The sequence below is a fragment of the Cavia porcellus genome, unplaced genomic scaffold (genome assembly GCF_034190915.1).
Source record: "Cavia porcellus strain 051 isolate PalLab524CR breed Dunkin Hartley unplaced genomic scaffold, mCavPor4.1 scaffold_28, whole genome shotgun sequence".
In the NCBI taxonomy this organism is placed as follows: Eukaryota; Metazoa; Chordata; class Mammalia; order Rodentia; family Caviidae; genus Cavia; species Cavia porcellus.
Genome location: NW_026947511.1, coordinates 39439209 through 39453200, shown reverse-complemented (window position 1 = coordinate 39453200; position 13992 = coordinate 39439209). Strand labels below are relative to the sequence as shown.

General features: G+C 44.0%; 1 protein-coding gene across 1 annotated transcript in view; it reads left to right on the top strand.

Moving 5' to 3' along the window:
• Cdc5l (cell division cycle 5 like) overlaps nt 1–6288 on the top strand; it is a 44924-nt gene extending 38636 nt beyond the window's left edge. The window contains exon 16 of the mRNA XM_003473830.5: nt 462–6288. Within this exon, the coding sequence (XP_003473878.1) occupies nt 462–566 (105 nt within the window). The 3' untranslated portion in view covers nt 567–6288. The remainder of the gene's footprint in view (nt 1–461) is intronic.
• The last annotated feature ends 7704 nt before the right edge of the window (nt 6289–13992 follow it).

The window sequence follows — 13992 nt, the reverse complement described above, 5'->3', positions numbered from 1 at the left end:
AGCTCTTGTCATTTGTTCCCCTGAGCTTAATTTCATCTCATTCAATCTCTAGGGAAACCAAAGCAGTGTCCTTTTGTGTGATAAATTAGGGTGCAGGAACCTAGCTGGTCACTCCAGAACATCAGACTCCTCTGGCCAGGTTTAGTAGATTTCTTTCCCAAGTATGTGTGAGAATCTCTACCTGGTTACAGATGACCAGCACTTAAGGAGTCATATTGAGAGGACAGAAGTGACTTGTTTGTCTAAAGTGGCAGCAGAGATTTTACAAGGAAGTAATTTATGATCAGAGCCGAGAGGGACTGCAGGACTGGTTTCACATCAAGAGTATTTGCTCTGTGTTTTGTTTGGGAAACATTTGTCTCTTAAGAATTATGAATGAATGCAGCTGTTTTAAAGAAGATGCAATAATTTTCAGTACACTTAAATATGAACTAACCATTGAATATTTCTCTGTGTTCTAGTGTCTAAAAGAAGATGTGCAGAGACAACAGGAAAGAGAAAAGGAGCTTCAGCAGAGATATGCTGATTTGCTGCTGGAGAAGGAGACTTTAGAGTCAAAATTTTGAAGCGCAGAATCCATCCTGTTACAGGGCAAATTAGCTGCTGAGTTTCCTCACTCGACTGATGCTGATGGTTATCTTTGTGACAAATCGACTCACTGTCTGTGGCTTTTGGTTATTTTAAATGGTCTTGATCATATACATCCTGTTAGTTGTTAAAGACATCTAACTCCAAAGGACACATGAGGTTTAAATTATTAAGACGATCATTTTTTCACCAGTGTCGTATTTGCAAGATTTTTTTAGGTTTGGTCTTTAATTAAAAAGCTTGACTCTAAAGTACTGCCTGTGAGTAAACCCTTGAATAAAAACAAAATATAACAATTACGGATGTAGCCTTTTGTTTGTAGATGCTTAGATGCCCACAAACCAGGCCCTGTGTGCTCTGTTGCTTAATGAGTCACCCGGGGTGGTGGTGAGATGGTTGGTGTCTGGAGACTGCTGTGGCTTTGGCACAGAGCAGCTATCTCTGCACTGACTCAGGAAAGAGTCACTTTGTGAGACCTCGGATTTATCTTCAGTGTCACTTTAGGAAGGGCCTCTTCTCTGCTGGCTACTTACGCAGTTTATGGATTGTGACTTACGAGTTTTAGTATTTCTTGAGTTGTTATTTTCTTGTGAGCACTTTTTGACAGCTTTGAAAAGTCTTTCAACAAGGCAGTCAAACTTCTTAGTTCTACAAATCAGTTACACAAGTACAGTATTTGGAAAATGAGTGGAAGTGGAGAAATTAGTTTTATAACAGTTCTATAAAAGTACCATGTTAGTTGCTTCCAGGCTCATAACGGGCTAACGATGTGTTGGACTGACCAAAAGAGTTTGACTGGTTTCGAAATGTTAGAGACCATGGCGGGGAGGAGGGGTGCACTCATTCCCACACCAGTATTGATTGGGTAGATACACTATGCCAGAGTCTTAGAGACAGGACGGCGAAGCAAATAGGCTTCCTGCCTGCTTTGTAGGGTTTTCGGTCTGTTGAGAGCGACAGTTGAACTCCAAACAGTGTTAGAGATGAGTTCATTAAGACAGAACCCTATGAGAACGTTCTAAGCAAAGGAATGCAGCATCCAGTTGGTTCTAGTGATTTCTCCTTGTTTTTCAGGGAATACACTGATAGCATCTTGTGATGGTGTTTCTTCTAATAGTTTTTCACTGCATGTTTTATTGACTTACATTTGGTATCATGTTAGATAATGCTGGTAGTAGATTCTTGTTTTGTGGTTTTAATGGGAATATCCACTGTGTTTTACTTTTAAATTGGCTATTCTGAGTTACCTAGAAAGGTAGTATTCTCTGTTTTTTTTTTTTTTTTTGTTGTTGTTGAGTTTGAATTAGAAGTGCTCCAGAATCTTGTCGAGTATACCTTTAGGAAATGTTACAGTTTTTCCTGGTTGATGTGTTGGTGACTTACAGTAATAGATTTTCTGATGTTAAACAATCTCTGTACTTCTGGACCCAGTTATGTTCTTTTTTTAAAAATTACATTTACTATTTTTTTTTTGCATTTTATGTAGACTTCTCTAGTCTTAAAATAGTTGAACTACTACTAATAAAGACTCAGTTTGCAAACTCTCAGAATTGAAATAACATGCATACTTATACCTAAAGAAATTCACCACAATTTTAGCTTTAAAGTAGAGTCTCAGTGCATTGTAAACTGCTTAAGCTTTTGTCACACTGCAATGCCACTATCCCTGGCAGACTCACATGCCTCATCCCTTGCAGGTGTCCTGGAGGGCCCGGGCCCCTCCCTAGCACCAGCCTGACCTGTGTGGGACTGTTCCAGCCCACCTGGGAGGTGCTCAGTACAGGAGGTATTGGTTCTGAAAGCCGTATTCAAGTCCCGGTGACTTTAGGGTGGAAAGTAAACCTGAGCAAGCAAAACGAGATTATGCTGAAATACTACCAAATAAAATCAAAGGAAATATATTTTGGTCGCTGCAGACTTGCGCTGTCCAGCATGCGGCCTCGCTAGGCATCACGAGTCCTTGAGCGTGACCGCCTGCTGGTGTCGCAGGATTATTTGGCTTGTTTGTCTTCATGTTATGTAGACGTTTACATTTTCACATGAGCAGAGGAATCTTTGGGGCTGTTGTACAAATTGTAACATTGGGATTTTGCTGGCTCCACAAAGGAAATGGAATGGCTGTATTTTTCTGTGCACTAAGCAGTTATTGCATGGTGGGGGTGGTTTGTTCCATGGAAGACTGAAAGACTGCTTGTAAAACGTCCACATTTAGAGCTCTGTTTGGAAATGATTTCTTGATAATTGTCAGCTTCTTTCATGACTTAACCGTTTTTAAATGTAAGCAACTGTAAGATTTTCTGTTTTAAAATATATTTCTCATTTTATTATTTACTAAGTTTATGTAATCTATATTCTAGAAGAATTTTTATCTTGTTGAAATTTAATAATTTTATTGGGTAATGGAAAATATTAGTAGAGATTTCCAGTTTTGTCACTTTTGAGACATTTACTTTGTCCTAGTTCTATTTTTTACTTTTTATTTGATTAGTCTTAAAGCTTTTTCCCATCTGAAAACTAGTATCTTATCTGTTACGATTCTTTTTATGTGGTTTAAAATAATTTCTCATTTTATAGTTATTTTCTTCAGATTTTTTTCTCATTTTTGAGTGTGATTGCTTATTTTTCACTGATACACAAATGCCTATGTTGAAGGCTTTTAAGTTACCTCTAAGTTAAAAAATGTCAACATCCCAGCCATTTTGATGTGTAGAAACCGTGTTTTCTAAATAGTTTATCATTAACATTTTATTTCAACAATTAAGAATATTTAAAAATTTCTCTGGGTTTTTAATTTTTTTTTTTTTTTTTTTTTTTTTGCTGCTGGGCACAGACCTATAATCCCAGCACTTGGGAGGCTGAGTCAGGAGGATCACTGTGAGTTTGAGGCCAGCCTGGGCTACATAAGAGAGTTCAAGGCCAGCCTGGGCTATGCAGCAAGATGCTGTCTCAGAATATAAAAGGGAGCTGGGGATTTAGCTCAGCAGCACAAGTGCCTGCCTGACAACTGCAAGGTTGAGTTTGATCCCTGGTACCAAAAAAGAAAAGAAAAAAAAATTTTTTTTTTTTTTTTTCGCTACCTATAGGATTTTTATGTTGTGGAAAGAAAATACAATTTATGTAATTTTTGCTTTTTATAATCTATTGAGGTTTTGGGACCTAACATCTTTATTTGCTTTTTTCTCTTGTTTTGGGAGTTTTAAAACATGGTCTTGCTCTGTAGTAGCCCAGGCTGGCCTTAAACTCACAGTGATCCTTCTGTCTCAGCCTCCCAGGTGGTGGGATTACAGGCCTGTGCAACCATGTATGGTGGGACCTAAGATCTTTAAAATGTGTTCCATGGGTGTTTAAAATGAAAATTTATTCAATTTGCATATGACAGGTGCAGATGTATGATTACCATTCAATTTAATTTCATTGTGCAAATTTAATTGTATTGATTCTAAACTATAGAATAGTGTTAATTTTAAATTCTGTTACAGTTCTCTCATTTTCATTTGTATAGAGCTTTTGCTTTGTAATTTTTTGGTACTGTTTTTATTTTTTATGGTACTGGGAATCAGACTTACAACCTCGCACTTGCCAGGCAGGTGCTGTGCTGTTGAGCTAAATCCCTGACTGCTGTTACTTAATACACTGTATAGTTCTTACATCTGTTATGTACAGTTCATAAGAAAGAGTACTCTTAAGTTGCTTTTGTTTTTGTGGTGCTGGGGACTAAATTGGGGGGTACTCTACTCCTGAGCTACATCTCCACCTCTTTTTATTTTGTGTTTTGAAACAAGGTCTTGGTAAGTTGCCCAGACTAACCTCAACCTTGAAGTGTAATCCTCCTGCCTCAGCTTTTTGTGTAATAGCGTGTATGTGCCACTGCCTGGCAACTATATTGGGTTTTATATTTTGACACATTTGGAGAGTTTCGTATCTGAATAGGATCTAATCCTTTGGGTTTTATATTAATTACTGACTTTAGTCTGCTGTGATCATGCTGTATTCCTCAGGGTCTTCTGGTGCTGTGGCATGAGCGTGTCCCCAAAATTCTCTGTTGGGGACCTGAGTTCCCACTGCAGCACTGTTGAGGTGGGACCCCTAAGGGGAGTTCACGCTGCTCTAGGGTGTAAACAGTTATCATCCAAGGAGTAGGCGTGGTGGCAGGAGAGGTTGGGCCTCTCTTCCTGCACACAGGCTCCCGTGCCCTCCACCTCCACCGTGGGATGACCAGCAGGAACGCCTTGGCCAGATGTGGCCCTTTGGACTTTGGACTTCCTGGCCTCCAAAACTGTAGGAAGTAACTTTCTGTTCTTTATAAATGATTCCGTGTCAGGTATTCTGTTAGAGCAGCACAAGGGAGGGCAAAAAGGGATTTTGGAGCAGGCCATTGATTTTTGGTTGCCATTGTTTTGGTAGTTTTGTGATTTTGTAGTGATTTTGTGATTTTGGGATTGTCATTCATTGTTTTACAAAAATCACACCAAGGCCACTGTTTTCTTAACTTGTAAGAATGCAGCAGTTGGCCAGGGATTTAGCTCAGCGGCATAAGCGCCCGCCTGGCAAGTGCATAGTTGTGAGTTCGATCCCCAGTACAAAAAAAAAAATTACAGCAGTTATCTGCACTGATTTTAATTCTAGTAATAGCACGTGTGTGCCTGTTTGAGGGTTGTTTCATGTGTTTCTGGGGAGCCTCTAGGATGTGTACCCCGTTTCATTTGTTCCCGGCTGTATTCTTCATCTGGGTGTTGTCCCTGGTGGCTGGTCCCAGTTGGGGTCCACTTTCCATTTGCCTGGCCTCCTGGGTTTGGGTTACTTGTCAGAAGTGTTTGCTTGGTTCCTTATTCTTTCTCAGCCTGCATTATTTCTTTGCAGGCTCCTTTATTCCACATTGTGGTCAGATATAAGGCCAACGCAGGGTATTCAGAAAATAGTATCTGTTTTAAAAACTTCATTTTCATCATTAATGGGTGTGTTTTATAAAGTCAGATTCTGGGCAGACAGTGACCGCTAGTGTTTTGGGAGTTTGGGTTTTCTTTGTTTGGATTTCTTGGGTTGGTTTTTACTCTTCATAAAGTAGCAACCAAAAGCCCTTGGATAACATCAGTGGCATAACTGGGTGACAAGACCCCACCGAACTCCAGAATGTGAGGAGTGGGGATAAACCATCAGCGGGCACAAGACCTGTGTGTTACTGGCATCAGCAGGGAGGCAGAGAGAAGGGTTGGACCCGAAGTGGCCAGCAGCGCTTGTGAGAAGAGTGGACCCAGTTGAGAACGGGTGGAAGCGGGTGTTTTGCCTACTCCAACAGCAGTGAGTGAAGGGAGCACGTGTTTGGAGACAGGTTAGCTGCCCTGTCCACTTAGTGGGTTGGTGTTCTTTTTTTCCCCTTAAAGATAGAATTAAATATTCAGAAGTTTAGCTCTGTCTCAGTTTGATACTTTTTCTTTGAAAAAACTAAAGGATGGATATGAAAGCACATTGACTTGTTTCGTTTGCCATGCAGAACTGTGGGGTCCAGCGTGGCAGACGCTGGCTGGGTGTCACTGTGGACTTGACACAGGGCTAGCTCAAACCGAGATGTGCTGTTAACTGTAAAATACTCGATTTTGAAGATGACATGGATGAAAATGTAAATAGCTCATTTTTTAAACGTTGCTTAATGTTGAAATGAGTATTTTGGGTGTATGGCCAAATAAAAACTATTAAAGTTCACTTGTTTGCTTTTTATTTTGTGGCAGTAGAAAACAAAAATTTAAGATTGCACATGTGACTTGAATTCTGTTTCTGTTGCATTATCACTGTTGTAATTTTCTTTTACTGATTTCTAATTCCACCATGAAGGGAGGATATACCTTAAATGATTTAATCCTTTTACATTTATTGAACCTTCATTTTATGGTCCCGTGTGTAGCTGTCTTGGAAACTCTCCTTGTCCACTTGAGAACAAAGTGCATTGTGCAGGCCGTCACCTGCTCTGCACACCAGCGAGGTCAGCTGGCCTGGTGGCCTTCAGGGTTCCTGGTCTGCCTTTCCTCCCCTCGTGCTCTGCACAGTGCTTGCAGTCTGTTGAGACCACCCACTGTTGCACATTAGCCTGTGCTCTGGTCTGTCAGGGCTTTTTGAATTTCAGTTAAAAAAAATTTTAATTTTAAAGAGAATAAAGCAAAATAAACCATAAAATGAACTAAAACAATACAGTGAGAATGACCTTGAATTTCACAAATTGCCTCAGTAGGCGATCAGTAGTTACTATGCCGCGCATTGTTATCCTCCAAATAGTTGCTCAGACTCCTAGATACAGGCATGCGAAGTTAAGCAGTGTAAGCCCTTAGCTGTTTCTTTACTTCAGTTGCTGTCATTTCAGAAATTTCTGGTGTGTGGCTTCTAATTTCTTCTATGTCTGTGTCACCCAGACTTGTGAAATTATTCAGATAATATAAGTACCAAGTTGTTTCCCCACTCCAGGTGCTTATCATTTCAGGGATTTCAGGTGTGTGGCTTCTAATTTCCTTCTGATTTCTCCTGACCTTTCTTTGGGTGGGGTTCACAGGGTGGAGGGGGTGTGGCCTCACCAGGCCTGGCTGCTGGCTCACAGGTTGGGGTTGGGGGTGTGTAGCTTCTCTAGGCCTGCAGTTGCCTGGAGCCATCCCCAAAGGGCATGGCTTCTCTGGTCTCAGGTTTTGCTTTACCTGTTAGAAGTTTCTCACTGTTGTATGCATTAAAGGTGATGATGATGTCTTGGGTCAGCCAATGAAGAGCTGTGGACACTTGAGGGCTTAGGAGCGCTGAGCTTGGAAGGACGGTGGCATCTAGTTGTGAGCCTGTAAGGGGGCATGGGCACCCAGGTGTCTGGGGGGAGCTGTCACTCTTGGTACATGTGTAGGGTGGTCCTGGAGGTGGAACCCTGTGGACCACAGACAGGATTCTTATTTCTCTAGCTGTTCTCTGTTTGGTTTCATTTCCACCACCACTTTGGTGGTCACCAGCCTACATGCATGGCTGGTTAGGAGGTCACACCTTGTAAATTCTTCATCTCCCTGGCAGGGAGCCCCTGGGCTCGGTGTACCACACCTGCAGTGCCATCTCCTGGTTAGGTGAGGAGTTGCTCTTAGCAACGGGGAAGGTTTTCAACCTTCAACTCTGAGAAGTAAAGCACATTCATTCTCAGGTATCACCTCTATTTTCAAGCAAAATAGCTTCCCTGAGAACTCCATTTTGAACTAGATGAATTTCAAAATAATACTAAGTTCCAAATACCTAGGAGTTAACAAAGGCAATGATTTTACTTGATGGTAAAACCATGGCGAATAATGCAGGGTTCTCAACCAAAAGTAAATGGGTGCTCACTGAGAAACATGCTCATCCTATCTGGAGCTCCTGCAGGTCTCAGCTTCTGTGGGTGTGACGGAGGCTATGAAGTCATACCTGGATCTGGAGCTTTTGTATCCTGGGGCGTCCGTATGGCTTCCTGCGAAGTCTTGCCCTCGCAGACACACCAGCTGGCCTGTGGTTCAGTAGCTCGGGTGCAAGGGTCATGTCATGGCATCTGCTTTTTAAGCTCAGCAGGAGTTTACACAGTTTGAGAGACAGCAGCCACATCGGAAGAACAGCCAGCGAGCCTCAGGGTGCCCCCAGTGGGGGAGGGCTGCTTCTGCAGGGTGGTATCTGGCTATTGCTCCGGGTGAGGCAGACACCATGCTGGCTCTCTCAGCCTGCCTGAGCCTGTTTGCATTGTAGATTTCCTTTTTATAGAAATTAGGCTTGCTGCAAAAGTCTGCAAGGGGCCAGGGCAGGGGTGGAGAGAGGCAAGGAGACCAGAGGTTACAGCAGCAGCAGCAGCATGACCAGTGGCCAGCGGAGGCATTACCACCACCCTGGGATGGGGACCTGCGTTTGACGTGATTCCCTGGTAGGAGTGTGAGTGTGTAGTGTGTGCACGTGGAGCTGGGGAGCTGCCTTGTACATGAAGAAGTGACTTGTTTTCCTCGAGCCCCTGCGCTGAGAAGTCTTGATTAATATTCTCCTCCCCGTGGAGGCCTTCCTGCTCTGAGGGCTGCAGCCGCCCTTCCCTCGCTCACTCATTACATTTACAATTTGTCTGTTATTTGGAACCAGTGAAAAAAAGCCTTCTCCAAACACACTCCTGAGCTCGTGGGGCTGACGTGCTAACTTACTCAAACCCACCTGATACTTATTTAATTTCCCTGCATCCACTCCAAAGCATTTTTACAAAGTGGTTTTCTGAACCTTTGGACAGGACATTTGTTGTACTCTAACACTTTCTCTCTAGAGGGGTTTGTGATTAGAACTGGAATGAGAGAGCGCTGTTATTAGAGGTAATATTTGGCCTTAGGATACTAGAGAAGTTGGGCGGAGGAGCAGGGAAGGTGGGGAACTGAGGGTTGGGGTACAAGGACTCTGCTATGGCCACAGTTCCGCTTTTGTGTTTGCATCAAGAAGCAGAGAAAGGGAAAAAGTGCTAGTTCTTTCAGAACTGCCCCAAATGGTAACCATAGCTGCATGAAGCTATTAAAATGAAAAAAACTCAACACCCAGGTCCACATCAGAGAAAGTCCTGTGGGCAGCGTGATTGTGGAGAGTCCTGTGGGCTGAGGGACACGTTGGGTGCGGAGTTGTGGCAGTTAATGTCTAGAGGGGCCCTCGAGGCCTGGTGGTCCTCCCTAGGCATGCGTGGAAGGGGTGCTCCCTTCTCCATGGTGCTTTGAGGACAGCTGGTGGCCACACCCGCTGCCCATGTGCCATGGACCTGCGCAGAGCCCCTGGCCGGCACACCTGATCTTGTGCATCCTGAGCTGTGCGAGACGACTGCCAGCACCCGGTCTGTACCTGCACGGTGACAGCTGTCTCGGTGGCAGGGTGCTGAGGGACAGCTGAGAAGGTGCCGCACGTGAGGCTTAGAAGATAAAAACCTTTAGGAGCCCTCATTTCGTTGCATAAAACAGTAGCAAGGAAATAAAACTGGAGGGACCCTCTTGGGGAAATTTCAGGGTGTAGGTGACAGAGGTGTGTTTTATGTCTAACCCTGGTAGAATATGAGGTGCTGTCAGGTTAATGGTGGTTTTCATTTGTTTTTGTTTTTGAGACAGAGTCTTGCAGTGTAGTTCAGGCTGGCCCTGAACCCACTATGTAGCCCAGGTTAACCTAGAACTTGTGATCCTGCCTCTGCCTTCCAAGTGCTGGGATTACACATGTGAGCCACCACACCCGGCTTCTAATGGTGTTTTTGAGATTTAATTCTAACTGGTTTGGAACTCTGATGCAGGCTGTCTTCCCTAACAAAATCTTAGTTTGGCAGCTGTTGTAGTCAGGGGTTGCAAGGAGGATAATTATATTCAGGACACAGAATTTATAGTGTTATTTTATGATGATCACCCAGATTTAAGTACAAGAAAGTGCAGGAAATCTGTCCACAACACTAAAAACCCAAGGAAATCTAGCTGAGAGCCTGAATCCCATAGCAATGTCCTGCATGAGTCCAGCTGAAGACCTAGAGCCCGTGACAGTGCCCTTCATGTGTCCAACAATGACTCGTGCACATCTGTTTTACGGGTCCACCCTGGAAAGGCCCAAAGATCACCGGTGGAAGCTAGAAAGTCTATGCCAGCGGGGTGAAGGAGCTGTGCCAGTAGGTTGAGGGTTCTTTACTAGAGCTAAGAAGCAACATTCAAAATAAGGACCAGGACTCCCCTGAGAAGTATCACAGCATCCTCAGCAACAATGAGGTCCTGAGCTCCTCTGATAATAGTCAAGTACAGGAAGCCAGCGTGAACGAGCCCCCCCAAAGTAAACTGCGGCAACTCTCAGCAACAAGCTCCCCAGCTCCTTTGATGATAATGGCGGAATCCACCTTGGGGAAGCCAGCATGACAAGCTCCTCCAGGAGAACCAACAGCTCCAAAAGCAACACTTAGGAGAATCCACAACACCCACGCTTCCTCTCCACAGTCTTGTTTTCTGCTGGCAAACAGTCCTCAGGTGGGCCATCTCCACTCAGCATCATGCTGATTTAATTGAGCTGCTGTTAAGTTAACCAGCAATTTATAATAGCAGCTCTACAAAAGGAAATTTTAAATGCCTCTGAGTCAGAATCCCTGGCATCCGTACCAAGGGATGAGCCCCCTGGCATCCGTACCAAGGGATGAGCCTTAATTCTGATCTTGCCAGCTGCTTAATTCTGATCTGCCAGTGACAGGAAGAGGGGAGACCCTTTTCTCGAGGAGCTGGGAAAAGATCAGCCAGTTCTCAGAGGCAGCAGTCCTGGGGGCGAGCCCTGACTTACTTTGAGGCTGTGTGACTTGGGGCTGAACTTGACCCCGACTTCGACTTCCGGTGTGAAACGCTAGTGGTAACCTGGGCTCCATACTTGGAAGCCTCATTCATTACCTGTCTCCTCTGCTGTCCTCTGTGGTTCTAGGCAAAGCCCACATAGAAAGATACTGAAGAATCACAAGTCTGGTCACTTTGCCCCAAACCTGGTACTAGTGGGGGAGGAGAGGACTCAGTCTCCCCTAGTGCTAGCTGTGCAGAGGGACAGTCATTGGAGTGGAGAGAGCTGCAGCTTTGTGCCAGCTCTGGCTTGAAGAGGCTATATGACCTTGGAGAAGCTACCTTTCCTTTCTGTGCCCGCACATCTAGCAAGGAGGAAATGCCAGGTGCCCAGACCTTGCCCAGGCACTTCAGCCCTCCCACCAGCAGAGGGCGTGGCCACCATTCACGCATTCAGGAATGAAAAGCAGAACCAAACAATGGTTACTTTGGGGTTTTCTGTTACAGTTGGACTTAATCCCAACCAATACACTTATTTATACATAATCCCCTCTTGTTTTAGGAAAGGAAAGGAATCTATAGTTACAAGCCTCAAACTTCCTCCTCAAGCCTGGCTTCTAATCCTGCTTTGTATTTTTTCAAAATAACTTCCTCTCCCAGTGAAGGCTCTGAGCGCTCTTAACAGCCCTTATGCAAAGCCCATGTGAGAAAGGGCTGTGCCTAAATCCTGGGGCAGAGGCAGAAGTGGCTGTGAAAGGCGTGTGTTTGAGAAGAAAGGCCCCTTCTCCCGCTTTCCCCTTCCTCTGGCTGCTGTGTGGAAGGCAGCTTGGAGCAGACCCAGGTTCACAGCTTTTCCAACCCCCTGTGCCCAGCCATTGCAGTAGATCAAGTTCGGAACTCTCCCCAGGCCTCCAGACCTGGAGTGGGAGAAGGATGCTCCCAGGTTGAGGCACAAGATTCAAAATAAACAGTTCTACCGTGTGACTTGTCAAGAGGATAAAGCAGAATTGAGCTTGTCCCATTCGATGGGACCACTTGTAATTTTTAATTTGTTTTCAAAATTTTAACAATGAAACGGTGCAGCCAATGAGTTGGGATACTTTTATTTGATAATAGCAAACTTTAGCTCAATTGATTTTTAAATTTTTTGTTTGTTGTTTTCAAGACAGGGTCTTACTATTTATTATGGACAGCTAAGTTAGGTAGAAATATTATAGGTAGTCAGATAGGGCTGGGTCCTCAAGGAAATCAACTGCAAGATGAAAACTCATTACAGCTGTCACCTGAGGTGCATCTATTGGAGGCCAGACCTCAAGATGAAGACAGAATGACCAGGTCTAAGACAAATGGCAACACTTGGTCTTTTAGAGCCTAAATAGATATCAGTCACCTCAGTGGATGACCAAGACCCTCGGATTTCTCCCTTCCTGCAAAGTCCTTTGTTCTTTCCATGCCTACGTGCTGTGTGACTTGCTTCCCTATTGGATCAATATTACCTAAGTGGCTACCTTTTTAATCTTACTGGTTGATCATAGCTTTAACCCATGTTGTACCCACATGATTGTGCTCTATAAAACTTTCCCTGAAGGGGGGGGGGCCCTTGGCAACCCACTTGAGATCTCTCTTGCCTCTCAGGAGCCATACCCTCCCCCTCAATAAATATTTCCTTTTTAAAACTTTTTAAAAATTTTGTACCGGGGATTGGACTCGACCTTGTGCTTGCCAGACAGGCACTTATGCCACTGAGCTAAATCCCTGGCCCAGTGTTTCTGCCTCTTAATTTCCTTTGTTCCTTAGAATTTAGACTTTGATTTTAGGGAACACGAGCTCAGTGTATCAGACGTCTAGCAGGTTGAGAGTTGTAATATTTGGAGATCCTATATTATTTCCTTTATCACTATATAGTTCAGGCTGGCCATGAACTCACAATGCAGCCCAGGCTCCAACTTGCACTTGTAGTGATCCTTCTGTCTCAGCCTCCCAAGTGCTGGGATTACAGTCATGCACCACCATGCCAGACCCTTGAGTGATTTTAGTATGTAAAAAAGCGAGACGCATCAAAATATGATTTGTTCAGAGTATCAGTAGGCTCAGCAGGAACTTGTGGTAATGTTAGTAACACCTGCAATATATGGGAAAATTGGGCTTTTGCAAGCAAACTGGTATGTCTCATGTTATGGTTGATACCTTGTGTCAACCTGAGCAGCTTGGAAGTTTAACTAAGAGACTCAGCAGGGAGCCAGAACCTTACTTTGTAAACACCCTCAGCCTGCATAAGAGGAGGGCAAGGAGATTTTGTGAGTGCTTCACCCACCCTAGAGGCGGGGTGGCCTGTGTATAAGGTGGCCTCTATATAAGTATGAGGGAGGAAAGAGACTTGCCCATTCCCGCCCTGTGCTCCAGCTGCTTTAGCTGGCTGCTGCTTTGAAGTGTTTTCCCTGTGCCACACCGCCCTGCCTTGAAGCCAGCCCGTTATGGACTGAAACCTCCACACACAGTAAGCTAAATAAACCTTCCCTTTCTTCATTTTGGGTGTTGGGTATTTTGTCCCAGCAAGGAGAGAAAAGTAACCAAGACATCCATCACTAAGCAAAGAATAACTCCTGGTCAGAGTTCTTCCCTTCTCAGAATCTAGAAAAACTCTGTCCTGAGAGATGCACCAGGTATATAACAGCACAGGAGGGAGGAGTTAAAATACAGCTTGGATATGGCTTTTGAAACTATGCACACGTGCTTAATAAAAACACATTAGCAAGGGGCATGCAGTTTTGCAATTGACTTTAAAAAATATAGCAATACAGTGGTACCTTGGTTCATGAACTTAATTCTTTCCAAGATTGTGGTTGCAGTTTGTGAATTAAGTTTGTGAATCAACGTGTCACTGTATATAATAAATATTTTCATGTTGGTAATTTTTTCTGCAGCACTGTTTTCAATGGCTGTCATCTCCCCTCAGATTCCCTTTTGCGTCTCCTTACTTACCTACTTCACACCATACCAAGAATTCCAGAACTGTAAGAACTTAACATAAGGGGCTGGGGATTTAGCTCAGCAGCATGAGCACCTGCCTTGCAAGCAGGCAGTCATGAGTTCGATCCCCGGTACCAATAAAAAGAAAAGTTAAAAAAAA